Below are 27,403 nucleotides of genomic sequence, written 5' to 3'. Positions count from 1 at the left end.
AAGGTCCCCTGGAGGAGGAAATAGCAACCCACTCCAGTATTCTTGCCTGGAGAATTCCTTGGACAGAGGAGTCTGGTGGGCTAGAGCCCATGGGGTTGTAGAGTCGGACGTGACTGATGGACTGAGCATGCATGCACGCAGGTGATTCTAACATGCAGCTGAAGCTGAGCCTTACAACTCTGGCAGTTCTCTAATGTGAGGGTGCATCATGGTTGCCTGGAGGGCCTGTTGGAATACAGAGCTGGGCCCTACCCCTGGAGACTGATTCAGTAGGTCTGGGGTGGGGCCTGAAAATCTGTATGTTTAACAAGTCCCAGGTGAAGCTGATGCTGCAGGTTTGGAGAATCACACTGCTCTAGATGCTTACAGAGATGTCCATGGCAGGAGATAAGACATACTTCTGAGGAACCGTTCAAAGAAAGAAATCCTTCCCTGTTTCAATGTTCAAAAGAAGTCCTGAAGGTCATGAAGTGGTTCCTAAGTTCCAGTTTAGATAGTGTTATCTACAGCTGTATGACCTCCTTGCATGGAAAAGTAGAAACCAGGCAGTTCACTTTCTTTCTTAAAAAGTTAGGGTCATTACTACGGAAAAGGATGGCAGCCCTCACAGGTCAGGAGTGTGCCTCAAACTCTGTGTGCAAGATGACTGGGGATCACAATCAGTGAGCGCATGTGTTCACAAGCTAAGGAAGGTTTGAACTATGATCTCAAATCTTAGCTTGGAAACTGAGCTACTTTGGGCTTCCTTGAATATTATAATTTCTTAAAGAGCTACTTACCTTCATGGCTACCGGAAAAGTAGCCCCCTCTCATGTAGGACTGGCAGTTAGGCACTTCTGAAAGAGAAACACACTCCTGTCAATGGTCTCTGCAGCTGAAACTGGCAGAGGGAAAGCCCTTAAACCTCCAGCCCCGAGGTCATGTCTTTCTGGCCTTGTCTTGGGAAAGGGGTACCACCCCTTTTTTGCGTCACACCGCCCCCCCCACTAAAAAAAAAAAATCTAAAATAAGCGGAAATAAAGAAGAGGAAAGAGTTTCTAAACATGCAAAACTCCCACTCTTTCCATTAATGATCTCATTTGATAAGCTTGGCCTACAAGATGGGAAATCAGTGAAAGTGTGGGTGGGAGTAAAGAGGACCCCCAAAGACAGCTGGAAATTTGTGTTTAACTTTCTAGACAAGAAGCCAAAAAAGCAAACAATAGGTGTTTCAAGATGTTACACCTCTCCCTGAGTACACTGGCAGCTGAAGGACACAGGAATTTTCCCAGATGAAAGTATTGCAGCAGACTAGTGACTCCTATGAAGCAACCAACAGGACAAACTTTTCCATGGCATACCCAGATCCCATACAGCCATGACAAACCAGATACTTTCTCAGAACGCTATTCAACAATAGAGTCCCGTCCTACATGTGGACTCTCCTATACTTACATTGGGAGTTCAATGGGTCATTGTATTCAAAAAAGGTCACAAAACTAGAGGCAGGACTAACATGCAGAAATATCCTTTGTCTAGTGACTTTAAGATAACAGGCCTTAAAGGGCATCACCAAGACTGGGTGCCGGCAATCTTCAGATATGACTCAGGTGTACTCTGCATGACATCTGAATGTCTACTGTGCTTCCTACCATTTGCATGACTTTTCTGTTCTGTATTAAGTTATGCATAAACATGTTTGCTTTACTAGCTTCTAACTTCTTTGAGGGCAAATTTTAGAAAACTATTCCCCAAAGTCCTGTACACAGAAGGCACTCAGTAACACCCAGACAAATGAATGAGATGATGAAGAAAGGAATCGTATGATGTTATGCTCACCTGAATCAACGCAGTAATCTCGGGGCTCCTGCTTGATTCCCATTTGTGACTGGAACCCATGTGCTGGGGGACCAGGCATGCCTGGGACCCCATGTTCATAGAGTGGGTCATGGTATTCTTGTTTGAATCCCTGAGGGGGTGGGGGAGCCGCAGGAACAATAGGTTCTGACATTTGCCGGTGGTAATTAGGGCGATTATCTCCAGGAACTCCTGACTGAGGAGGGAAGGGGTGGCAGGGTTCAGACAGCTGTCTCTGAAATCTGCAAGAAGAAAGTAGTTACACTGTTTAAGTAAGAATAGGATGAATATCTACTATGATTTAAGCACTGAGGATTACAAATTCAAAGTACTCATTAATGCTTATTTCTGGATATTTCATCCTTTTCCCCAAAATTATATCATACATTTTAAATCTCTTGAGTCAGGGACTGGCCCAAAAAAAAAAAAATTACTACATCATGGTTTATTTTCCATGCGTGTTTACTTCATGCACAGTCTATGTGTATAGTTGAGCCAGATTATGTATCTGAATATATAAAACCAACTATTTGCAAATATCACTAACATTAGGTTATGTTTGTTCACTGATTCATTCGCTCATCTGTAGATAGAATTAATTTTTAAAGACCAAAGAGTATTTAACCAGAAATTAACCAGTTAGAAAACGTAGTTCTAAAAAAAAAAAAAAAAGAAAGCCATATGTAATAGCAATCAAAAACAAAACCCCTAAGAAAAATTACAAAATGTGTAAGCTATACAACAAAACTTAAAATTTTTCTGAGCAACAGATCTAATTAAAGATAAAATGTTTAGGACTTGGAAAGTTTTCACTCACAAAGTTTTCACTCACTGATTCTATAAAAGCAATGCCTTCCCAACCAATTCAACAAAATGAGTCTAAATTTTAGTTAAATGATTAATTGTGAAATAATGCTCTACTAGATATTGATAAATATCATTAAGCCACAACAACTGGAATACAAAGAATGAAATGTATGTCAAAGTATCGACTAAGTCACAAACTTAGAATAAGTCAAGAATATTCCAAAATTTTCTATTTGTCAAGGTTAGCATTTCAAATAAGTTGGGGGAAAGATCCCTGTTTTATACCATATGCCAAAATAAATTTTATATAAAGATTTCAATGTGAAACCATGATAGTAAACATATACGAAAAAAATAATCTTGGGGGGGGAACCTTTCTATATATCATACCAATAGCAGAAATCAAGATAAACATGGGTATGTATCCTTGCATAAACTTCTGTAAGCCAAACACCAGAAACAAAACCTGAAGAAAGACAAACTGGGGGAATAATTCTGTAATAGTCAGAAAATACCAGAAATAAGACCCTAAATTAAACTGAAAATCTCTAGCAGCTATAGCAATGTTCATATGGTTTGCTATAAGGACCATGCTTTGTATTCTTAGTAGCCTATAGAATGAAAACCTACCCCCAATTCAAGAATGTTGCAAAGCAAGAGAATAAAAGAATACAGACTGCGGTGAGGGAAATTAATAAAAGATGGACCTGCCAACAGAAAAAAAAATGGGTAAAGAACACAAATAGGGAAATCACTAAAGAAACGCAAATGGTCATAAACAAAGTTCAACTTCATCAATAAGCAAAGTAAGTTAAAAGTCAACAATGTAAGCCTATAAGGTCTTACTCTCTACTTTTAGTTTGAATCCTATCAATGCTACTGCTGCTAAGTCACTTCAGTCGTGTCTGACGCTGTGTGACCCCATCCCTGGGATTCTCCAGGCAAGAACACTGGACTGGGCTGCCATTTCCTTCTTCAGTGCATAAAAGTGAAAAGTGAAAGTGAAGTCGCTCAGTCATGTCCGACTCCTTGCGACCCCATGGACTGCAGCCTACCAGGCTCCTCCGTCCATGGGATTTTCCAGGCAAGAGTACTGGAGTGGGGTGCCATTGCCTTCTCCGAAGAATCCTATCAATAGCTTTAAGCAAATAACTTGATCTGAATCAATTTGTGACATCTAAGGGCCAACAGATTTCTAGAACATCAAGATTTAAAATCTTAGTGAAGAGATTCGTGTGAAGAATAAAACACTTTAAATCAGGAGTTTCACTTTGAGTCTTTACTATCTTACCTAGCAGTACCACAAGATCCTTTATAACAGGAAGATCCCCAAACTATTTTACATACATTTATCCTTTTATACCAAAAGCATCAGGATCTGATTGATGAAATTACTGAAACAAGTTTTATGAACTCTAAGGATCAGGGGGTACTGAATGCTGTGACAGTGGACTGTCAATCAGGAATGCTAATTTTCAAGGTTATTGCTATTGCAGGAAACCCTTGCATGGTCTTTGAAGTATAAATCCTGAAACTTGTGTTTAGGTTTGATATTTGGAATACAGGCATCAGCAACAGGCTGCAAACCTGATTTTGTAAAGAAAATTCTGACGTTGGCAGGAAAGTGAAGATATTCTTTAGGCTTATTTTCATTAAAGTACCCAGAGCTTATGCCAGCAAGAACAGTAACAAGGGCACCCACTGTCCATGTCTTCTCCCCTCCTGCCTCTGCAACCTTCCAAGGTGACCTCCCCAAATCACTTCCTTGATGGCTCTGAGATGGCACGGAACCAACGCCGCTCTGTAACCAGAGCCAGTGCAGCTGGCAGGCCCATCACTTCACTTCCGCTCAGCGCTCATCTTCTCACTTTCCAGAATGAAACTCTAGAGTTGGACTAGTCCGATGCCCTCAGGAAAAGGTGCGTCCATATGGGTACCAGCCAGCAACCTTCATCCCCTCCCTGCAGCATAACTTTAAGGATGTATGAAGCTTACAGGCCTGGGATCTGTGGAAGACGTTCTACAACTGGGATTGGCTTGTCCTGGTTTGTTTTGAGAGAGCGGGAGTGGCAAAGGGCAGCTTAAGGGTAGGTCATAAAACCAACATATTTGGAAGAAAGATTTCTCTCTGAGCTTGCTGCCGATAATAACAGCTTTTATTTGCAGAGATTAGTAAAGTAATTCAGTTCTTGTCCTCAAAATACACTCTGTGCACTTAAACCACTGACCTTCATTTGAACCCCCTTCCCGCAATGCAATCCTTTTGAAGTAGCTGAGAATGTGTTGTATACATAGTACAGCTACAACAGGGATGCCTGTTGTTTACTGAGGCAGGCAATCATTTTCCAAGGAGGGAAGGCTTGGTTCCTAACAGACCTCTTCCTCCCCCCACTAGCCACCCCGCCCTCCCCCCTGCCCCGTTATCCCAGCAGAGCTCAGGCCATCATGAGCTCACAGTTGGTGAGCAAAAGGACACTTCTGACTACTGAGCAAGCCTATATTCAATAGGTTACAGATTAAGGCTTTCTCAGTGCCAGTTTATTTAAAGAACCAGTTATTTATTTATTTGTCAGATTTATATAGCGCCTTTCCTCCCAAGAGCTCACCCACGCTACCAACATTTGGTTTACATTATGAAAACCGTTAGATGCTTTTTCTGCATTTCCTTTTTGGTTTCTGCTGCCAACACAGAGTAAACACAATACTTTGAGAAAAAGAGAAAAGTGTGGATTCAACGAAGGCTATACAGTGGCCCTGGGTGCCAGGTGAAGGAGTGAGCGGTTCAGAGGTCAGCTGAGATGATATGGAAAACTGGCCAAGAAACCACCACCATGTACTTAATATTCCTGTTGGAGCAAAGAAAAAATTGAAAACAGCGAAGCAGCACAGCTTGGTAAAAGAGGCTCTGGCTGCAAAGCTGGCACATCCTGGGCTGAAATCCAATCTTTATAACTTACTGACCCAAGGTCACAGAGCTAGTTACATAACTGCTCTGAGCCTCAGTTTCCTCATCAGGAAAGTAAGAACAATCAGGTTACTTGTCCCAAGGATCTGTTGTAAAGGTTACATAAGACAACCCATGTAAAAGGTCGCAGCACACTGCTAGGTTCTTAGATACACATTACTCCCAGACATCAACTATCCGACCTCCTCCCCACAGCCTGCCACAAGCTAAATTCAGAAATTATGCAAAATGGTAGGGAAGATCTTAAGGAACTGGGAGACTTGCATACACACGAGAGTCCCCTTGCTACCTAGACAGCCTTTAGTCTCCTTTCTCAGAAAGAGAACGCTGATTTTTATTCCAGGTTGCATCGTGCCACCCAATTTCAATTAATATTTATTTTCCTGCCATATACCAAGAGCCAGGCACTGTTGCAAAAGAAAACCCAAACGCTGCCCCTAAAAGCCCACCAAACAGCTCTTAAACAGCTCTCAGAACTTTGTGTGAGGCCTGTCGGCAATTAGACTCAAATTGGCCCATCCAAACTGTGACAGAACATAGAGATGAGGAACCAAGTATGCCTTTTAAAGGCCTAGATATTTGATTTTTCAAGATCAAATATGGAAGGTAATGTAAATACAAGATCTTCCCAGGAGATTAGATGGTAAAAGTATTAGCTTTTTATGTACACAACTTAAACGAGTCTAAAGATGAAAAGATTAGGGGTAGAGAACTTGACATTTTTAAAACTTTAAACAAGAAGCTAAAAGTTTCTAGGTAATAGTATCTATATCATTTTAGGAAGATTCCTTTAGTAGTTTTCTTTATGGAACATAAAAGTGATTTTTAAAACAAGATTGTCATGTCATGTTTGAGTACTTTCCCTATGCCAATGTGATTAAGTCACCCAATGATTCTATGTGTAAGTATCTAGTAGTCTCCCATTTTCAGATAAAGAAACCAAAGCTTGGGAAAATTAAATGCCTCCCTGAGGTCACACAGATAGGAAATAGCAGAGTTGGGATTCAATTCCAGATCTGTTAACCTGTTCAACTCCAGAGCCTATATTATTCATACAATTGTTTCTATAATTTTTTAAAAATACCTTCTTGATGACATTTAAATATCATATAGTCCAGGCAGCTAGAAAACTTAAGTTTGGAAATTCAGAAATATACATTTGAAGAACCCTAGGATTGAAGAAATAATAAACACTTGAAACTTAATTTTTAAAATACCACAGGTCAGAACTTGTGGGGTGTAGCTAAAGCAGAACTTGGGTAGGGAGATCAAATAATCGATTACTTGTAAGCAGGATACTTTGGGGAGTAAAAAGAAAAGCTATCAGGAATTACTTTCACAAGCTATGTGACCCAGGAAAAACTGAAGGTATGGTCACCCCAACCTTAGGAGAAATCTTATTTGGTCATGTAGTTAGAGTATAAAGAAGCTACAAGTTAGCCAACCAAAGAAGCTAAAACAGAATAAACAAAAAATATAGAAAATCTCAGCAGGAGCAGAAACCAATGAAATAGAAAATATCCAATAGAACAAGCAAATCCAGAGTTGATTTACTGAAAAGACAAGTGATATAACCTCCTAAGACTAACACAGTCTAGATAAATAGACCAAAAAATGAAAAATGGATAAACAGATGATGCTATAGAGGCTGTTAAAAGGGCATTGTTGTTCAGTTGCTCAGTCACATCTGATTCATTGTGACCCCATGGACTGCAGCATGCTGACATTAGGAACAGTTTTATGCCAATTAATTTTATTTCTTCTTTATTTTAAATGCACATGGGCTTATCTGTTCCATGGCATGTGGGATTGTCCCAGATCAGGGATCGAACCCATGTCTCTTGCATTGGCAGGCGGATTCTTTATCACTGAGCCACCAGGGAACACCATATGCCAATTTTTAAAACTCGTGAAACAAATTCCTAGAAAAATTTGTTAAATTCACTCAACTAAACAGAAATCCAGAGCAAGACCATAGAAGGTGAGGATACTAAACTAGTAATTAAAAATCTTCCCACAAAGAAAATATCAGGCCCCAATGGCTGTACTGGTAAATTCTTCCAAAATTTCAAGGAGTGAAAAACCTCAATTTCATACAAGCTATTTTGGAATATATAGAAAGGAAAATATCACTACTCATCTGGTGAGAATAACCTCAATGCTAAAACCCAACAGGGATAATATAAGAAAGGGAAATTATATATCATTCTCAATCATAAATACAGATGCAAGAGTCCTAAATACATGTTGGAAAACCTAGCCCAGCAATGTATAAATGATTACACATAACAAAGCTTAGCTTATCACAAGACTATGAGATTGGTTTCATATAAAATCAGTATAATTCACCACATAGGAAAATCAAAGGAGAGCTATTCATTTGATCTCAATAGAGGCAGAAGAAGCATTTGATAAGATTCAACACATATTCATATTAAAAAAAAAAACACAACAAAACTCAGCATACTAGGAATAGAAGGAAATTTTCTTCAGCTTGATAAAAGGTAAAACAAAAACAACCCTATTTTAAACATAAGGAAATGCAGAAAATGAGTCCTCTTAAGATGCAGAACCAAAAAAACTTCCCATACTCGAACCGTTGTTGTTTTTAGTTGCTAAGTCATGTCTGACTAGATGTACACTACCCAGTCTGCTGAAGGTTCCTTTAAGCATCTATGAAACTCAGTTTCGGATGAACACTGTTAATAGGAGTGCATGGAAAGGCATGTGTCTGACAGGCTACAAGTGTGACTCACCACCTAGTTCTTTCCTGTCTAAAAACTACAAAATGTGAAGGACAAAAATGAACAATTAGGCGTAGACTTGAAAGGAAGCAGAAGAGAAAAACCTGAATATATTATGTCTCTTTAGCATCTTTAGGGAATAAGTAGTTTTCTATTAAATGTAAGCTCATCCTCTAAGCTCTAAAGTTTTGATCACAACCACAGACAGAACCTTCTCAAATAGGCCATTCATACAAGAGACCCTTTCTTGATGACTCTGGGGACTGGGTTCTAACTATCCATTTCAGTGTGGTAGGCTATTGCAATAACTGATGCCCTTAGGGAGCATCAAGAAGTAGAGGATTTTTTAAAAGGGAGTTTTTAAAAAAATTGCTGTGTGAGAACCTCCTCCAGCTGTAAGTGAGCAGGGGCCACTCTCTTGCAGGGCATGGGCTTTTCATTTCAGTGGTCTTCCTCGTTGCAGGGCACAGGCCCCTAGGCACGTGGGCTTCGGTAGTTGTGGTGCACGGGGCTGAGCTGCTCCGAGGCATGTGGGACCTCCCCAGGACCAGGGATCGAATCCATGTCCCCTGCACTGGCAGGTGAATTCTTTACCGTTGAGCCACCATGGAAGCCTGAAGCAGACGATTTCCCCATCAGGGGTATCTTCTTAAATTTTGCTTTTTTGCTTCTTGCTGTCACATGAGCGTGCAGTGGATTTCAAAATTCCTGTTGAGTCACTAAGTCGTATCTAACTTTTTGCAATTCCATGGACTGCAGTACACCAGGCTTCCCTGTTCTTCACTATCTCCGAAGTTTGCTCAAACCCATGTCCATTGAGTCGGTGATGCTATCCAACCATCTCATCCTCTGTTTCCCCCTTCTCCTCTTGCCTTCAATCTTTCCCAAAATTCCTAGATGCTGCATTTCTTAGTGGAGTCTCTTCAGTTGAACTGTGGGGACTCAACTTGAGATGGGATGACAGTTTTTCTTTATTCCATATCTGGCCAGTACTATGGGCATAACATAGGAAGATTTTTGTACACATTATAAATAGCACAATAAACTCCTGTGAGAGTGGGAAGTTTGAATGAGAAGCAGTCCTCCTTTTCAAGGAGCAGCTGGTCTTTAAGGATAAATGAAACATGTCTGAACATGCCAAATTACATGGCATTTTTTCCCTCTTTGGGGGGAGGAAATCACGAATATAAATCGTGGCTTTCAAATAGAGTATTTATCTCCTAAAACGAATTTTGAGTCAAAAAGAATTATATACTGATTATATAAAACATTAAGAATATAACTGACTAGATTATATAGTCTTAGCTAACAGTCACTGTCAATAAACAAGATATCTTGAAGACAAGATATTGAGCGAAATATGGTCTAAAGAAAGGGGTATACATCATGGTTTTTAAATCTCAAAAGAGCTTGTTCTACTCAACTGAAGGAATAAGGCACTCAGCAAAACAAAAAATAAAGGTGTGACAACATGGGTTTAGATAAATGATGTAGGAATTAAGTAGGATTTTGTAGTTTTAAGAGAAAGTCCTGCTAGTTTAAAGAAATAGATAAAATTCAAGGTCGAAATGGATTTTTCAAGGTCCCTTACTTAGCTTTTAGTACATTGTTAGCAACCCCTCTCCTCTAAGCATAACCAAAGTGGGGTACTTATGTTTTTGGTTTCTAAAGGTAGGACCTGGTATTTGGCTATGTGACTTTTAGGAAGTCCTTTAGATGCTCTGAGGTCTGATTTTTTTTTTTAAATCTGTAAGATAGGGTTGGTTTTTTTTTTTGTTTTTTGTTTTTATTTAAATTTTGCCTTTGTTACAGAGCTATTTAGAAAATCTCAGATAAGACTAATTTCCTTCTATCCTGCAAAATACCACATTTTTGTTATGGGGCTAATTTTGAAGTAACATTCCCTCTAACTTAAAAGCACAAGAAAAACTCCAGTTACTAACTAATCTACTCCACTTTCAAGCAAGCATAAATTATTAAATATGTAGTTACTAAGCTTATCATACCTGACTGCAATTTCTATTGTGTTGTTAGTGGCTCAGTTGTGCCTGACTCTTTGTGACCCCATAGACTACAGACTGCCAGGCTCCTCTGTCCACAGAATTCCCTAGGTCAGAATACTGGAGTAGGTAGCCATGCCCTCCTCCAGGGGATCCTCCCAACCCAGGGACTCAACCTGGGTCTCCCACACTGCAGGCAGATTCTTTACAGTATGAGCCAGAATCAGACTAGAGATTTTATGTTGTCTCATTCTCTGTGTGTAATCCTATATCTACAAGCAAAATCACTTGCCATGTTTCTGGTGTATTTTGCATCACACAGATATCATTATCTCATTAATAACAGACAAGCACAATAAGAACAAAATTGAGTACGGGGCACTTGATTCTTAGAAAGAAAAAAAAAAGCTGAATAGGTGTTGGGGTAGAAGACAGGGGTGCACCATGATTTCTCAAAGTACGACAGTAATATTTCCAAATCCTGCCCCAGACCCACAACTCCATCTTTGGAGTAGAGCAAGAAGTCTACACTACTAATAATCCCCCACTGAGGACTCCTCTAGTACACCTTCAGATTTGATAATACAGTGCTCTGGTATAGAAGCCCAACAGTCCGTGTTTGTTTGTGTTTTATCTATCCAGGCACCTGCCCTTCACCTCAGTTCTCTCAAGGATCTCAGTATCACTCCATGTGTGGGTGAGGTCTTGATTTCAGACCCACCACTCCTAAAGGTGGAGGGTAAGGGGAGGTGAGTGCAAGATGGAAGGCAGATTTCAGGGAGGAATTGCCCCCTAAAAGAAATATCTACTTTCTGGCTCCTGCCTTTGGATACCTGAGGACAGACACTCAAATAACAGGGTTCAAATGTCCTCCTTTTGGGAGGAGGCCGGGTAGCCTGGAGACAAACCTACCCCATCACTGAGACTAAGGCATCCTATCTTCCAGGGCTGTAGGAAGATGAAAAACTACCAGCAAAATTAGTAATAGGAGATTCTCCCCCAGTTCAGTGAGCCATTGACACAACCTGTTTACACAGGCTCCCTGGACATGAAACAAATTAAGGGAAAATATGAATAAGAGATTTAACACAAAGTGATTTTCCTTTACATATGGTATAACAAGTTAAAGTTGGCTAATTATTTCAAATACAAAATATATACCCCACCCCAACCCGCCTCTTCAATTAATAATCTCTGCATAAAATCAGAAAAAACAGTTTAAAAACACAAAACCGAAATTATTGAAATAAAAATGGTATCCAGGCCTGAGCTCACAAACTGGCAGGCCTTGGGGGATTATTCTGCCCACAGAGATTTTGTTTAGTCTGCAAAGTATTACTGCTGTTTTAAATCTGAATTAGTTGCCAGCTTTAAAAACAAAAACAAAAACCCTGGGATTTCTACACTAAAATTCCAAATTTCCATATTCTCTTAAAGAAATACAACTGTTGATACAAGCTAGTGACTAGCAAAAACTTTGAGGTACCTGCCTCCTTCAGATGAAGCGGCTCCCTGTGGAAACTGAGGCCCACCACTGAGCCAGCCCCCAGTCAACACTCTCTCCCCTCAGGCCCCGTATACCATTTGTGGCCCCTGGATCAGCACAGGGATAAACACTAACCAGACAAATGATGTGGTTCTTTACGGTGACTTTCACCGCAAAGGGGGAAGGGAACTGGAACCAGAAAGGAGTTCTTGCTTTTTTCTGCATTTCATTCATCTAGAAATAGCGACCTCCAATTAGATACCAGCAAGTATCTGGGTTGGACCAGGCCAGAGGAAGATAACTTATATATTCTTTCTCTCTTGCCTCCCTCCCCCAAGCAGAGCAAGAAAGGCAGAAAGGACAAACAACAGTCGCCACCTTGCAGCCATTGGTAACCACAGGTAACTACGTTATCAATTCATTCCAGAGGGACTGAAATAAAAAAGGCCCCCAGAATATCCTGTGTTATGGGAAGGCCACAAGCATGCAAAGTTCTAGAATACCACAGATAATGAACTTCAAAGGCTGGGTCCTAACAGGTTAAGTTTGGTACTTGCAGAGTAGATTCCTTTTACATCTGAAGTTTTTCTGAGAATGAATGACTTTGGACAAGTTATTCTGATGCCTCTATTACCTTATTAAGCATGCAGAAATACCTGGAGCGAAATCAAGATCTCTATCTCAAAAGTAGAAAATTAAAAATACAGTCCTCAGGTAATCCCCTACTGTGAAAATGTATTATAATCAAATGAGTAATAACACCTCTGATAACTCAGCAATCTTACCTAATACGTAAGTAAAATGGTAATAAAGTATTTATGGGTAGCATAAACCAAGGTGTGATTCTAGCAGGCAGTATCCAATGAGGAGTCAGGGAAGCTGCCCTCAGCCAGGGTCAACAGACCTGAGCAGGTCCATCCTTCCTCTGCTTCTACAATGGGGGAGAGTACGAGCTACCTCTCCTTTACCTACTTCATAAGGGTGTGGCAAGGCCTATCTATGTCCCCTCTGCAGTACCTTAGGAGAAGGGTGATATGTTGTTTAGTTGCTCAGTCATGTCTGACTTTCTGCGACCCCACTAGGCTCCTCTGTCCATGGACTTCTCCAGGCAAGAATACTGGAGTGAGTTGCCATGCCCTCCTCTGGGGGATCTTCCTAACCCAGGGATTGAATCTAGTCTCCTGCATTGCAGGGGGATTCTTTACCAGTGAGCCACCAGGGAAGCCCCAGGGTGATAATATAAACAGGTCATATTCATATTATTAGTAGTCCTACCTCACAAGATGCCTCAGTGGAATGAGAACTTTATAGGTACCTGGTAAATATGACTACTACTTCCCCTCTCCCTGGGAGATAGAGGGGTGGGAGGAGGTGGTAAAGGAAGCCCAGATCAGCACCCACCTCTGTTCTGATGGATACTGGTTTTCAGGCATCATCTTTGGCATCTGCAAGGGCTGATGTGGCGGCCGGGGGACCGCAAAGGTTTGCTGCTGTGGTCCAGGTTCCGGAAGCGAATGAGTGGGGGCGGGGCCCACACCTGGGACTGGGCCAGCTGCAGGGCCATGTGCCGCCGAGGTGGGCAGAGTTGCCTGAGGTGGGGGAAATAGGGAATTCTGATGGGTGGGAGACAGGGGGGTGGTTGGAGGGGTTAATGGCTTGAACCCAGAGGGAGGCTTCCTATCATAGGCACTGTAAACAGAAAAAGAGAAGGAACCATTTAGCCGCAATGAAGCCATTAGCGTGGTCACCAGGTCCAGCAGAACTCGAGGTTGCAGCCTACGGTTGCCAGGAAATGACAGCATTAACATAGTTAAATTGCTGGCAGCCCCGAGGGAATATTTGTACCTCTGAAAAGTGACAAACATACTGCGTCACAGGGACTTGTTTAACACTTCTAGTGATTCTTCTCAAAGATAATTTTAGCCTCAGTTTCCGGTTTCCTTTTTCCCCTTTTCTAAAAGAATTCTCCATGTATGCGCGTGCAGGGGTGGATGGATGAGGGGAGAAATGAGGTCCTGGGGGAGTTTTCTGGCGCCCTCTCCCAAGAATTCCAGGGTTCCCAGGAACTAGAACCTTTGGAAGACAAATTTCTGCTGTAACATCACTTTACAAAGCTTCTCCTCCCCTTTTCAGGCAGATCTATGTTTATCTTCTAGAGCAAAGAATGATTTAAAATTAAAGCTTCATTCCTGGGGCTTGGATATTCTTAAGTAAAGGGCACAGGCATGGGGATTTTCTTCATATATTCTGATGTGAAGATTACTTCTTTGGTGCTTAAAGTTCACATTAACATATGATAGACACGAAGGAGCATATAGTCCCTCCCTTGAAGCCACAGATCAAATAGCCCAGCATTCAGGGTTCTTTCCCTTGGGAGGGCTCAGGGCCCCATGAAATCAGTCCCCTGCAGGGCTGATTTAACAGTTCTGCACGTTACATGCAGACAAAGCCCATTTGGACTGACTACAGCCAGAGGATCATTATACTGCCACCAGAGACGGGTGCGCTATGCTGAGCGTCTGCTGAATAATACTGGAAACAATCAACGTGCCGGCCACTTCCTGGCCAGCCTTTCTCTGGCTCCACTTACCAATAGTTGTAGAGGCACTTTTCTCCATAATTAGCACCAAGAGCCTGCTCGTGGCTACAGGACGACAGCTCAGAGGAGGGGCTGTGCAGCTCCCGTTTGATCTTGGTTGGAGGTGGGGCATGAAGCACCACTGAAATCAGAAGAGGGATGAGGGGAGGGACAGAGAGGACAGTGATTAACAGGGAGCACAATGCTTCCTTCTGCAAACCCTATTTTAGCTGATTGTTCTTGGAACTCATGTCCAGTCACACGCCAGAGGAAGCCAAACACTTAACACAGAGCCTTCCATCTAAAACCAACGAAAAGTTCTTTAAAGTCAGAAATCATCATCTGACACTTTAAATTAGCCAAGGCTGTTTTTTTTTTTTTTTTTTAACCCCCCCCACCACCCAAACTTTTTCTGTGTTGGGTCCACTGCCTGGAGGCTCTGAAGCCCTTAAAGATCCTGTAGGTGATGGTGCTTCAAGAAAAACACAGGTGCGATAAGAATACCAAGGATTGCAGACAAGAACAACTCGGTTTCTGAGAAGGACAAAACAGCCAAAAATATACTGGTAGACATTACATGTTAGCTTATCTAAGGCTTAAAATTGCCATGGCGGAAAAAAAAAAAATAGAGGTGTATATATAAATTAAATATGACTTAAAAAATATGATTTTAAAGTCCTTCCTCAAGCAACTCTAAATATTAGTTCTGAGTAAGAAATACCCAATCTTTAGGGGCACTTCAAAAACTTTTAAACATTATATTGGAGTACAGCAGATTCACAATGTTGTGATCATTTCAAGTGCCCAGCAAAGGGACTCAGCCATACATATACATGCATCCATTCTCCCCCCAAACTTCCCTCCCAACCAGACTGCCACACAACATTGAGCAGACTTCCCTGTGCTACACAGTAGGTCCTTGTTGGTTATCCACTTTAAGCACAGCAGTGTGTACATGTCGAACTCAAATTTTCAAAAGCAAAGGAATACAACAATGGACCCCAAACCACAAATGAGGAGAGGTTAGCTGCATACGGGAGGCCTGGAAAACCTCCATGCTCGTGTCTGCTTCATGCCTTTCCAGTGCCCTACCAGGAAGGGCAGGCGCTCATAACCAATCCTTTCACAGATGGTGCCAATTACTCTTCCTAAATTGACAGTATACAGAGCTGCTGCTTTGTTTGGAAGTCGATCGAACATTCCGTATGTGATGCTGAGACGGCAGAGGAGTTAAGAGTTTTTCAAATGTATCTCGGGGCTAACTCATTTTAAAGAGGGTTATTTACCCAAAGTAGAAGGGCAAACTCTTAGAAGACACTGTACTGTAAGGATTGTCTTCTGGCTATGGGCAAGAAATGCTACTTTCTGCCGGGTGTCTGGGAGGGAGAGGGAAAGGAACGAGTTAAGCTTCCCTACTAGCTGTTATCCACTGGATCAAAGTTCTCATTAAATGGCTAACAGTGCTTAGTGCTCTGGTGACCCACCGAATTTTTCTGTTGCACTCAATGTTTACTCCTGAGCCATCTTCCAGAAGTTTGGTTTTCTTAGTGATTTATATTAGGCATAATTAGTGAAATGACAATTCTTTTCTATGACTGAACAATCTTCCTGCCAACTGGTCTCTCAGGTGCTTCCTCCAACCCTGAATTCTGGACTCAGAAGTTAACAAATGAGACTGAAGACTTGATCACAGATGACAAATTTATAAAGCAAAGTCCTCCAGTGACTGACTGGCAAGGGCAGGTTTTCATAATTCCTTTCCTACAAAACGCCAACTGCTTTTCCCGAACACACAAAATAAGTTCGGAACTGGCAGATTATATTTAGAAGTCATTAGAGTCTCTCTCGTGATTTTTTTGATGGTGACATCATGGCAGCCAACCCTCAATTGCTATCAAATGTTTTCAGACATTCAGACACAGAAAATGGCTAAACTTGTTCTTGTTAGAATGTTGTTGGTAAACGAGAAGGGAGAGTCGGGTGTGCAGGGGATGTTCCTGGTTCTCAGCACTGCTCCTGGGTCATTGCTTCTCCTCTTACCAGTTTTCTGTCATAAAAGTTTTGGCAAGATAATGAGGACTGGTGATGATGCCCCAATGTAAGCAGCAGTTACATGTACTAGAAAGTACTTTTCTGATTTTTTTTAAAGAAAATCATTTACAATCACTTCTCCTAAGTTTGGAGAGTAAATAGTAATGGCATTGTTCAATTTTCTCATTTCAGGCTTCAGAAACTTTTTGACATTTTCACAGTATATATCTGTGGGTGCTTGTTGTGTCTGACTCTGAGGATCCATGGACTATATAGCCCACAAGGTGCCTCGGCCAATGGAATTCTCCAGGCAAGAGTATTGGAGCGGATTGTCATTCTCTTCTCCAGAGGATCTTCCCAACCCAGGGAAGAAACCCATGTTTCTTGCATCTCCTGCATTGGCAGGTGGATTCTTTACCACTAGTGCCACCTGGGAAGCCCAATTCTGATGTCTTAATTTTCTCAAATCTACATGGCATTCCTAGTGTGTACCACACCATTTTGGCTCTACATTATATGGTACCTTCTATCATACCATAACTGTCCTATACCTGGAATCTTATGTTCTCTATCCAAAGGAGGAGTTCAAGAAGTAACTGAGTGCTGTGGTTTGGATTGTTCTAACCTCCCAAATTAATACGGTGAAATTCTAATGTCCTATGTGATATTAGGGAGCGGGGACTTTGGGAGAAGATTAGATCACAAGGGCAGAGGTATCTGAGGACACAAGTCTATGAAAGGGAGCCCTCACCCAGCCATGCTGACACCATGATCTCAAACTTCTTCCTCTTCCAGCTTCCAGAACAGTGAGAAATAAATTTCTGTTGTCTATTAGCTCCCCAGTCTGTAGTATGGTTGTTTAATCGCTAAGTTGCATCTGACTCTCTGCGACCCCATGGACTGTAGCACGTCAGGTTTCCCTGACCTTCATTATCTCCTGGATTTGCTCAGACTCATGTCTGTTGAGCCAGTGATGCTATCCAACCATCTCATCTTCTGCTGTCCTCTTCTCCTTTTGCCTTCAGTCTTTCCCTTCAATCTCTATTAAGATTCAGGGGTTATACTTCCAATTAATTGTTAACTTTGAAGGCAGGGTCCACATTTGCCTTTCAAGGCTAGACATGATGTTAGTCATTATTTTTTTTCCCCCTTGGGAGTCAACCATTCGAAGGAGGGAGAAGAGAGTGGAATATGGCAGGAATGAGATTTGGAAGTTTCACAGGTAACGGACAGGAAAGCCAGGAGGGGCCGTGTGAGGGGTAAGGAAGGAGGCTTGGCCTCCACAGAGAGGTTGCTGGGTCAGAGGATGTATGAAAGAGCTTGACAGTCATATGTGTGTGTTTTAAGTAGGAAAGTAGAAGCCCAAGGAATGCTCGTAACTTTTAACCTGTTCCCTCTTTGTAAAATGAGATATATGATGCTGCCTTGAGAAATAAAGAAAACAGCACGGCACCTTGCAGATGGTGCTATGATGCTGTATAATCATACACTATGGTTTCAAAAGTAGAGTGCTTACCTTCTCACAGGTGACTTACTAAACCATGACAGAGACTGAGGACTATAAACCATGGCAATGAATCGCAATTAGAAGAGGAGCATGAACTCCTGAAGAAGTTTAAGGAAAAAAAAAAAAGCTGTTTGACTATTTGAATTGATAGACATTTTCTACAATAGAAAACTTGAGTTTAATTAAGTTCAGTTACAGAAGATGGACCCATAAAGCCAATGATGTCCTATGAACAATTTCTGGCAAATATGGGCCACCTTCTTTATCGCAAAGATTTCTTTCATTCATTCATCCATTGATTCATTTTTTGAGCATCTTCCATGGGTCAGGTTCCTGAAGGTGCTAGGGATATGCTGATAAACAAAATCGACATGGTGGTCCTTTTCCTCATGGCATGCATAATTTAGTGAGGGATCTGACTTTTAGCATCTTCCGATAAATGTAATTAGAGTTGGACTAGAGTCTCATAGTCCACTTAATTTAGGCCTTTACATTTATGGAGAAGAACCCTGAAGCCCAAAGGAGTTAAAGGAATGGCTTGAGGTCTTGAAGCTGTTGATACTGGAGAGGAAAGGAAGGAAGAGTGCCCCCAACTGTCATCTCGGTCATCTACCACATTGACAGAAATGGGCGATATTGCACTCACCCACTATGTTCATCAAAAAGAGGACATAAACCCTGTTTTCAATGAAAACAACAAAAATACCACACTACACCTGATTAAGAGAAAGTGTTCTAGAACAAAAGAACAATGGATAACTAATACCTCTGGAAAAGAACCAGGTAGACCAAGAAAGACGCAACCAGACGGATCCCTTCATTGGCTGTGGCCAGTTTACTTAACATTATTTTATCCAATCTTCCAAACCCAGTGAGAAAGCTACTTTCACTGTCTCCATTTAAGAGATAAGAAAAATCAAGGCTCAAAAGGTAAACTGCCAAAGTCTCATAGCTCTAAGTGGTTAGTATACCAATCAGTTGTCAGTCATTCCATTATATTGCCTCCCAAATGGAATCTGAGAAAAAAGAACTAAATCAAAAAGGGATTAAAAGAAATAGGGAAAGAGATGGAGAAAGAAGACAACACCAGAGAAGCAGAAGAACATTATTTGACAGTTCTCGGGGTCTATATCCTCGTGTTTACTCTGCACTCTCCAGCTGCTGACATGCCTGACACATCTGAAGCCACTCAAGGACTTACACTTTCTCCTGTCTCTAGGTTCCCCAAATGCCCAGGTTCCCTCCCTCACTCTTACTTGCAACTAACATCTCTTGATTCTAGTGGTTTCTACTTCTTAGTCCTTGCCTCCCATCCTAGTATTCCATCTGTAAGATCTCATTCCCCCTTCTATTGTCCAGCTAATCAAAATCTTTTCAGATAACTGCAGGCACTGTGGAAGACCTGGCATCTACAGCCAGTCACTGACCAGCCAGATGCCACACAGTTGCTGTGGATACCATCATGCACCCCCAAATGCCCCACCCCTCCTGAAGCTGCTGCTTGACAATTTCCTCCTAAATGCCACCTCTGAGACAAGAACATTGTGCGTGAGCTCTCTGGACTTCTATTTGACTATCAGAACTGTTAAGGATCCATACACAAATGAGAGTCTCCGTTTGTCAGGGGTAGGAAAGATGGGTTGCCTGGCTGATAAGATATGTCTACATCCGTGGGCAGGCACTACAAAGTACAATGTATTTCTCTGTAGACCACCACAGCACCATTTAAAATTTAGACAGGATGTTCACAAATCAACTAACTTAATTTCATAGTTTCTTTTCTTACTAGGAAACTCTTTGGAAGATTTTTCTATCTGACACCATGATAAAACATCAAGCCTGTGATCCTAGCCAGTGCAGTAAGTTATGAAAAATGAATAAAAGGAAAAATGAGAAGGAAAAATAACTCATTCATTTATTCCAAGGTGGGTACATAGAAAATATGAAAGTATCCACCAAGTATGAGAATCAGTAAGCTAACTTACCAAGATCATTTGCTACAAGGCAAGTACATAAAAAGAATGACTTACATACACAGTAACCTAAACAATGTAAAATTAAAAAAATACATTTACTATAGCAACAGATAGCATCAAATACCCAGGAACACATCTAATACCTAGGAACACATCTAATAAAAGACATGCAAGGTAGCTAAACTGAATTATAAAACCCCGAGGAAAATCAAAGAATTCTAAATAAATAGAAGAATACATCAGTTCACAGGCTGGAAGGCTTGATACTACAAAGACATTAATTCTTCTCAAATTTATCTATAGGCTCAATATAATCCCAAACAAAATCTCAGTACTCAGAAATGAGAATGAAGAAATTACAATCAAGTTTTAACAGGGACTCTCACAAAAACCCTAAAAGCCAGATACTACATGACCCCATTTATAATAACATTCAAAAGGAAACAGAATTATTCTATGGTGTTCCAAGTCAGGATGGAGGTTACTCCTGTCTCTAGGGGTAGTGCCTCTTTAGGGAGCACGTAGAGCCTCCTCACTCTCATAAATTCTAGGTCTTGATCTAAATGCCTGTACCATTTGTGAAAATTTATCAAGCTACTCTTGTTATGCATTATTTCAGTTGCTTCTATTTAAACAAACAGCCTTGGGACTTCCCTGGTGGTCCAGTGGTCAGGACTCCACGCTACCAATGCAGGGGGTGAGGGTTTGATCCCTAGTTGTGGAACTAGGATCCTACTTGCCTTGGGGCCCGGCCCCCAAAAAAGGCAGCTCCTGTCCTGGTCAAACAGCACCACTGAGTTAACACTAAGATTTCTTCGTTTTAGAAAATCTTTCTTCTGTGATGGTGCAGAAGCAGTCTTTCAAGAAATGACCCAATTGTTTCAAATTAGAAAAAAGTAGATAAACTAACCCATTCAAGAGAAATAATAATTCCCTCTGACAAAATCTGTTTCCTGCCCACAAGTACAGGCCTGTGGATTCTGTCCAAGGCAGCTATGATGCCAGTGCTGGCAGTGAACTTCACAACTGCAGCGCAGAGGAGCAAAACAAAGGAAAACACTTTTGTTGAATGTTACAATAAATGACAGCTTGAGTCAAAAGGAATTTTTTTAGAAAGACAAAAACCACCTTGTCTAATAAGCCTTTCCTTTGGTGCCTCATGATTGTCAAAGTTTCAATTTGCCACAGCCTTTATTTTGAATACGTACAGCATTTATGTAATAGATACTGAGTGTTAAAGAAACTGCCGATCAGTTATACTGTGGTCTGACCGGGGCGAGACTAAGCCAGTCCTACTTCTTTGGCTTCACACAGAGGCTCCGCCTGCTTCTCTTAGGTGTTGCTATTAGGTTTTGTTTTGGGGTTTTCCTCTCCACCTTCTTCAGTTTCATTTTCATTACCTTCATCTAGAGCAGACTCATCTGTCCCAAATCAGCGTGCAGGCCTGACCTCAGGGCAGACCTTATTTGGTTATGCCTGACAGCCATGATCTTACTGTACACGGAAGGTTGTGTCTCATGATGGAAGTTGACCAGGACACTAATACCTGCCTCCACATGGCACGTCCTTGCGGTTATGTCCCAGTGCCAGCCATGTCTCCAGAGCCTCTCACAGCACTTGTAAACAAATGTGGTGCAGATGTACACGGCCATGGTTGAGAGACTTCTGAGGATTCCCAGAGCCATAATCCTACAAAGAAGCTTCATCCCTCAGCTTACTGCTCTCTCTGCCACCAGCGTTGGGTCACCGTTCCTTTCTTAGACCACTACCACCTCACCTCCTTTTCCTCCGGAGTAAGGAATACGTACTGTGTAGTTCCAAGAATGGTGGCAGGGGGAGCCCGAGACACCTGCCTGTACTGCTCTCTGGTTGTGGCAGTGAGTAGAATACCAGGCAAGAAGGCAGAGGGACATGTCAATTTAAAAATGACGTTGGCAAAATAGAGCACGTGTGGTCTCTACTCCCCTGATTGTTCCTAACTTGTCAGGGTGCCCACTGCCAAAGACCAGAGGGGGCTTTAGGTCACTAGATGTGGTATCCCTTGAGTTCTGCATACAAAGAAACCCCAAAAGACCTACTTTCCAACATACTGCTGACTTTCCTTAGTGCTGGCCTTCCTTGGACAAACTCTGAGACAAACCATAGACAGCCAGTTAGTAAGAAAAGGATAGACAGGCTGAAGTTTATTTAAGTTCTACCATATTACTGGAAGTTGGAAGTAAGTCTTTATTGTAGTTTACTAATACTTTGATTAGAAACCATTTCAAACATAAAACATATTCCTAATCTTGGTATTTCTTATAACTGCTATAGCAAATGACAAGGACAGGAGATAATTCCCTGTTCTTGGAACCAAAAGAGGTTCAAGGGAGATTAAGTGGACAGGTTCTGGCACTTAAAGAATATCTGGAAAAATATCTGGATGCCTTTTGGATTTCTAAACCAAATAAGAGACATGCTCAAACCCGTCTGAATGGATGGTTAGCACTGTTTCTGCCTGGCAACAGTTTCCAAAAATAAAAATTTGAAATGTTATCAAATTTAGGGGCACAAGTTCTAAAAGTAGAATTGGTGGAGATACGTGGGACTGCCATTTTCTCTAATATCTGACAGTGCTAACCTTTGTAAGCATAAATTAAAAAATTGAATGTAGCAAAAACAACCCATAAATAGTAAAAAAAAATCAACTATTTAGTAAGCTGTGCTAAAAACTGTAAGTCCCTCAAAAGCCTTCTCTTCAAACATGCACAAACCTCTCCATTTGACTCACTCTGTTCTTTCACCAGTGTTTTAAGGTCAACAAAATAACATGGATATGAGGTGAGAAAACCCACAACATAGGGAATTTCCAGGCCTAAATTCAGCATTTCTGTGTGTTTGTGTTTCTATATATCCATTAAATATGTATCCAAAAAAGTCAACTACAAAACAGCTGGCCAGGACTTTTCAAAAAAAAGAAAAAGAAAAACAGTCAGTGTTACTGGGGGGGAGAGGGCAAGGTGGGCACATTCTTGTCCGAGATAAAAGATGTAACAATAAGCTTGATGTACAATTCTTAAATCCTAGATCAAAAACAATATTGATATCAGTTGTAAAAGACAGCTGGGGAATTCTGAGTGTTACTGAATAAAAGTTAATTTTCTTAGACTATGTAGAATGTCCTCAATCTTTTGAGATGCACACTGAAGTATCTGGGGGTAAAATGTGATAAAGCTTGCAACTTTCCAATAACCTGGAAAGAAAATATAGAGAAATGAAGTAAATGTAGCAGTATGTCTTGAAAAAAAAAATCAATAAAATGGCTATTATATCATCTCCTCTGAGATACTTGGAGGAAAAAAAACCCTATCTTATGGTTGACTAAACAGGTCAGCAGACGTGCTAACAACTTCAAAACCATGCCCTTACACATGAAGGAAGTCACCCCTGGCCTATTACCAAACCTGAAGAAGACTGTCCTGTTTATCTGTACCTTTTACCATGTTTGGATAATACAGCCCCAGGAATCTAAAATTACACAAGGACAAATGTTGTCATACTCTAACATCTAAGCCAGTGGTTCTCAAATATTGTTTTGGCCCTGGCCCACTTAGAAAGGAGAAGGGAACACCCGAGAGAGGGAAAAATAAACTGCCACTGTTATCACCATGACGACTGTCCATGCCACCTCTACAGCTGCTGGGTAAAAAGACCGCAATTACATAAGGACAAAATAGTAACAAAAGTAAAATCGACCAGCAGTTCCGTATACACATTAATAACACATTTAACAGGAACTAAAACAGAAGCTCAACTCAAGATCACAAAGCATTTTTGGCAAAAAAAAAAAAAAAAAGGAGAATGTCCACTCCTTGTGAATGTATGTGCATAACAGGTTTAGAACACAACCAGAAGACACAGGACAACTCAGATTTCATCCCCTGAGTCCTCAGGAGGGCACTCTGTACCAACCTGTGCAGGTGACAGAAGGAATGAAAGTTCTCTTCCCCAATGTTCTCCTTCATGCTTCCCTCTAAGCAGCTGGTTTGCCTCCTTCTGCCCAAAGAGGTTAAGCACGGCCAGTGCCCAGAGAAGAGGTTGAAAATGGGTGACCTGGTCTTTTGGTGCTGTGAGCACCTGGGGGCAGGGAGAAAGGCACAAGAGTTTCTGGGGGCTCCAATTGGCCCAACCTAGCTTATTAGGATAAGGGATCAGAAAAGAGTGGAGCTTAAGACCTAAATTGTGTTAAGTCTGTTGGCTTGGGGAATCCGTGCATTTGTCTTGGGAATCAAGAATGGCAGCAGGACTCTGGGCTGGAAAAGCTCTCCATATAACTCATGGGAAATATGACAAATGTCTGGTACAGCCAACACCTGGGTGAGCAGACCACATCTAGGGGCTGAGATTTCCGGGTAGGTTCATTCTGAATCCCAAACAGCAAGAACAGCTATATTTGTCCTGGGCAAAGTTCTACATGGAGAAAGCAAGGTTTCTGTTCTGGGACAGAATTTAGTATCAGTAGGTACAGGAAAAGCTCTCTTCATGATTGTCACAGCAATAGTATTCAAGATTTTAAGTAATCTGTTTCCCATCATACTAATAAATTTACATAGTTTAAGAAATCAAATAAAACTACAAGGTTTATGGTGAGTAACAATAATAATCAGGGTTTTAGACTAGAGATTAATCATGGCGGTAGGGAATTATAGTGTTGATTATTCCAATTTATTACTTCCTTGTTTCTCAGTGAGGACCAAAGGACTGAATATTAATTACCCTGGTGGTATATCTCACAGCCCTAGGGTAAAGAATCAACCCTGAAGTAGAAGAATTCATCAATTAACAACTATGGAAGTCCTCCTTATATGGCCAATGCCATCTTCTGTACAATAACACAAGAGCCAAATTAAAAACTGATAAAGCTAGTTCCTAGAACATCTGGTGCCAGGAATCAGATTTCTTCCATGCTGAGGGAAAAACCTACAGTCAGCAGAAGACAGGCTTCGGGAATTGGGGTGTGGACAAAAAAACCCCACTCTACTTTTCATGATTTAGAGCTAGAAATTTGGGGTGATATGGTCGGCTTGAGAAAAACATCTTTGAACTTATTATCGTGACATGGACTATGGGAAAAGGCTATCAGATCCAACAAATAGGGTTAGAATTACACAGTACTGGAACAGGAACAACCTAAGAGCAAGATTTGAATCTTGACGACTCTGCATGAAGATGGCTGTGGAATACCAGAGTGAAATAACAACCTGTAGAAGTAGAGCTAGGTCTTGCTACAGTGGAAAAAGAGGTGAGGGAAGAAGACACTTCTCTTACTCATAAGAGTAAATGAGGTTATATCAAGTATCAATACTTGGAAATTCTAGGGCAGGAACCTTTGGGGGAATGTAAGTCCAGGAACACTGTTGGTGAGTTTATATAAAAAATGATAGGCACTTAATTGAAAGATGGTATGCATTGGGAATTTGGGATTAATGCACGTGTGTGTGCATGCATGAGTAGTCACTTCAGTCGTGTCCGACTCTTTGTGACCCCACAGGACTGGAGCTGCCAGGCTCCTCTGTCTGTGGGATTCTCCAGGCAAGAATACTGAAGTAGCTTGCCATTTCTGCCTCCAGGGGAATCTTCCCAACCCAGGGAACAAACCCGAGTCTCCTGCGTCTCCTGCATTGCAGGTGGATTCTTTACCTGCTAAACCACTGAGGAAACTGAGAATTGGATGTGTATATACTGCTATATTTAATATAGATAACCAACAAGAACCTACCGTATAGCACAAGGAACTCTGCTCAGTATTCTGTAATAAACTAAATGGGAAAAAAATTTTAAACAGAATAGATGTATATTTATAACTGAATCCCTCCACTGTACACCTGAAACTCACACTACATTGTTAGTCAATTATGCTCCAATATAAAATAAAAAATTTTAACAAAGGTATGGAGACTGTCTCCAGAGAGACCCCTATCAGTTCACAAATGGGGTGGGCAGAAAAACAGGGTTAGCGGGGACATGAGATTACTTCAGAATTCTGAAAATGGAAACCTAGAGGTCTTGAATACAAGTTTAGAAATGAAAGGAAGGAAAAGGAGCTTAAAAAGAAAAAAATGGCCCAACTTTGAAAAGGTATAAATAGCATCAGTAGAGAGCAGTATCTGAAACTCCTGGGAGGTCACCTGCAAAGGCGGTGGAATTTCTCCCGGGAGACAGGAATTAAGAGTTATTGATAGAATGTCTCCCACCTGGGTTTTAAACTAGACAACAGAATTGATACCATGAAGTTAAAACCATGCTCTGTAAGCCCCTCTTCCATTTTGTTTATCAGGGATGACCCTAAATCTCTGCTATGGACTCAAGCTGACAAGAGTGATACGGGTCTAGGTTGTGTCCTTGACAAGTACTGGGCTTGCCAAATGCTGCTGTCTCTGGGGGAAAGGCTTCACGTGGGGCTGGTATTTCAATGACAAGAAGCTGCAATGCTCATACTGGCTCTGGAGAGTAACATGCTGCTAAATTGTGTTTGGGCGGGACTGCTGCTGCTAAGTCGCTTCAGCCGTGTCTGACTCTGTGCAACCCCACAGACGGCAGTCCACCAGGCTCCCCTGTCGCTGGGATTCTCCAGGCAAGAACACTGGAGTGGGTTGCCATTTTCTTCTCCTAGGCATGAAATTGAAAAGTGAAAAAGTCGCTCAGTCATGTCTGACTCCTAGCGACCCCATGGACTGTAGCCCACCAGGCTCCTCTGTCCATGGATTTTCCAGGCAAGGGTACTGGAGTGGGGTGCCATTGCCTTCTCCTTGGGTGGGACTGGTGTTATGGTATTTTATGCTCTTACTGTTCCCTGGAATGTGAAATACATGACACAAGATATTAATATCTTGGAGATATTAGATATTAATATATTAGAGAACTCCAGCTCTGAAGATACCAGAGCTCCAGCTTCAGGAGCCCCCAGGTTGTAGCTTCTGTTAGACCTCCAAACAAAGCCCTGCTGCTAGGGTAAAAGCAGGAAAAGATAAGTGGCAGTTTTACTTATAAAGGGATTTTAATTTCTCTGTGGAAAAGAGGAACTGACTGGACAAGGGGGTTATACTTTATAGGAAAGGGCTTTATTGGGGCATTTTTATTAGGTTGGGATCTTAGTTGAACTAGAATGTTTATATTTTCTAGAGGCTGCCCAGGTGGTGCTAGTGGTAAAGAACTCGCCTGCCAACGCAGGAGACATAAGAGACCTGAGTTGGGAAAAAAAAGAGAGACATGAGTTGGGTCTGGAAGATTCCCTGGAGGAGAGCATGGCAACCCACTCCAGTATTCTTGCCTGGAGAATCCCATGGACAGAGAAGTCTGGTGGGCTACAGTTTACGGGGTCACAAGAGTCAGACACGACTGAAGCAACTTAGGATGCACGCACGTTTATGTTTTCTGGTAAAGTCATATCGGAGAAGGCAATGGCACCCCACTCCAGTACTCCTGCCTGGAAAA

General features: G+C 41.5%; 1 protein-coding gene across 1 annotated transcript in view; it reads right to left on the bottom strand.

The window, feature by feature from the left end:
- The window catches only part of ETV5 (ETS variant transcription factor 5), a 57,159-nt gene that overhangs the window by 14,696 nt on the left and 15,060 nt on the right, over positions 1 to 27,403 (bottom strand). Inside the window, exons 6-9 of the mRNA XM_020888309.2 lie at positions 14,429 to 14,558; positions 13,240 to 13,527; positions 1,819 to 2,078; positions 780 to 836 (exon numbers count right to left, since the gene is read on the bottom strand). Of these exons, the coding sequence (XP_020743968.2) occupies positions 780 to 836; positions 1,819 to 2,078; positions 13,240 to 13,527; positions 14,429 to 14,558 (735 nt within the window). The remainder of the gene's footprint in view (positions 1 to 779; positions 837 to 1,818; positions 2,079 to 13,239; positions 13,528 to 14,428; positions 14,559 to 27,403) is intronic.

The sequence above is a fragment of the Odocoileus virginianus genome, chromosome 4, assembly GCF_023699985.2.
Source record: "Odocoileus virginianus isolate 20LAN1187 ecotype Illinois chromosome 4, Ovbor_1.2, whole genome shotgun sequence".
Taxonomy (NCBI): Eukaryota; Metazoa; Chordata; class Mammalia; order Artiodactyla; family Cervidae; genus Odocoileus; species Odocoileus virginianus.
This window is presented reverse-complemented; position numbering and strand designations above follow the sequence as displayed.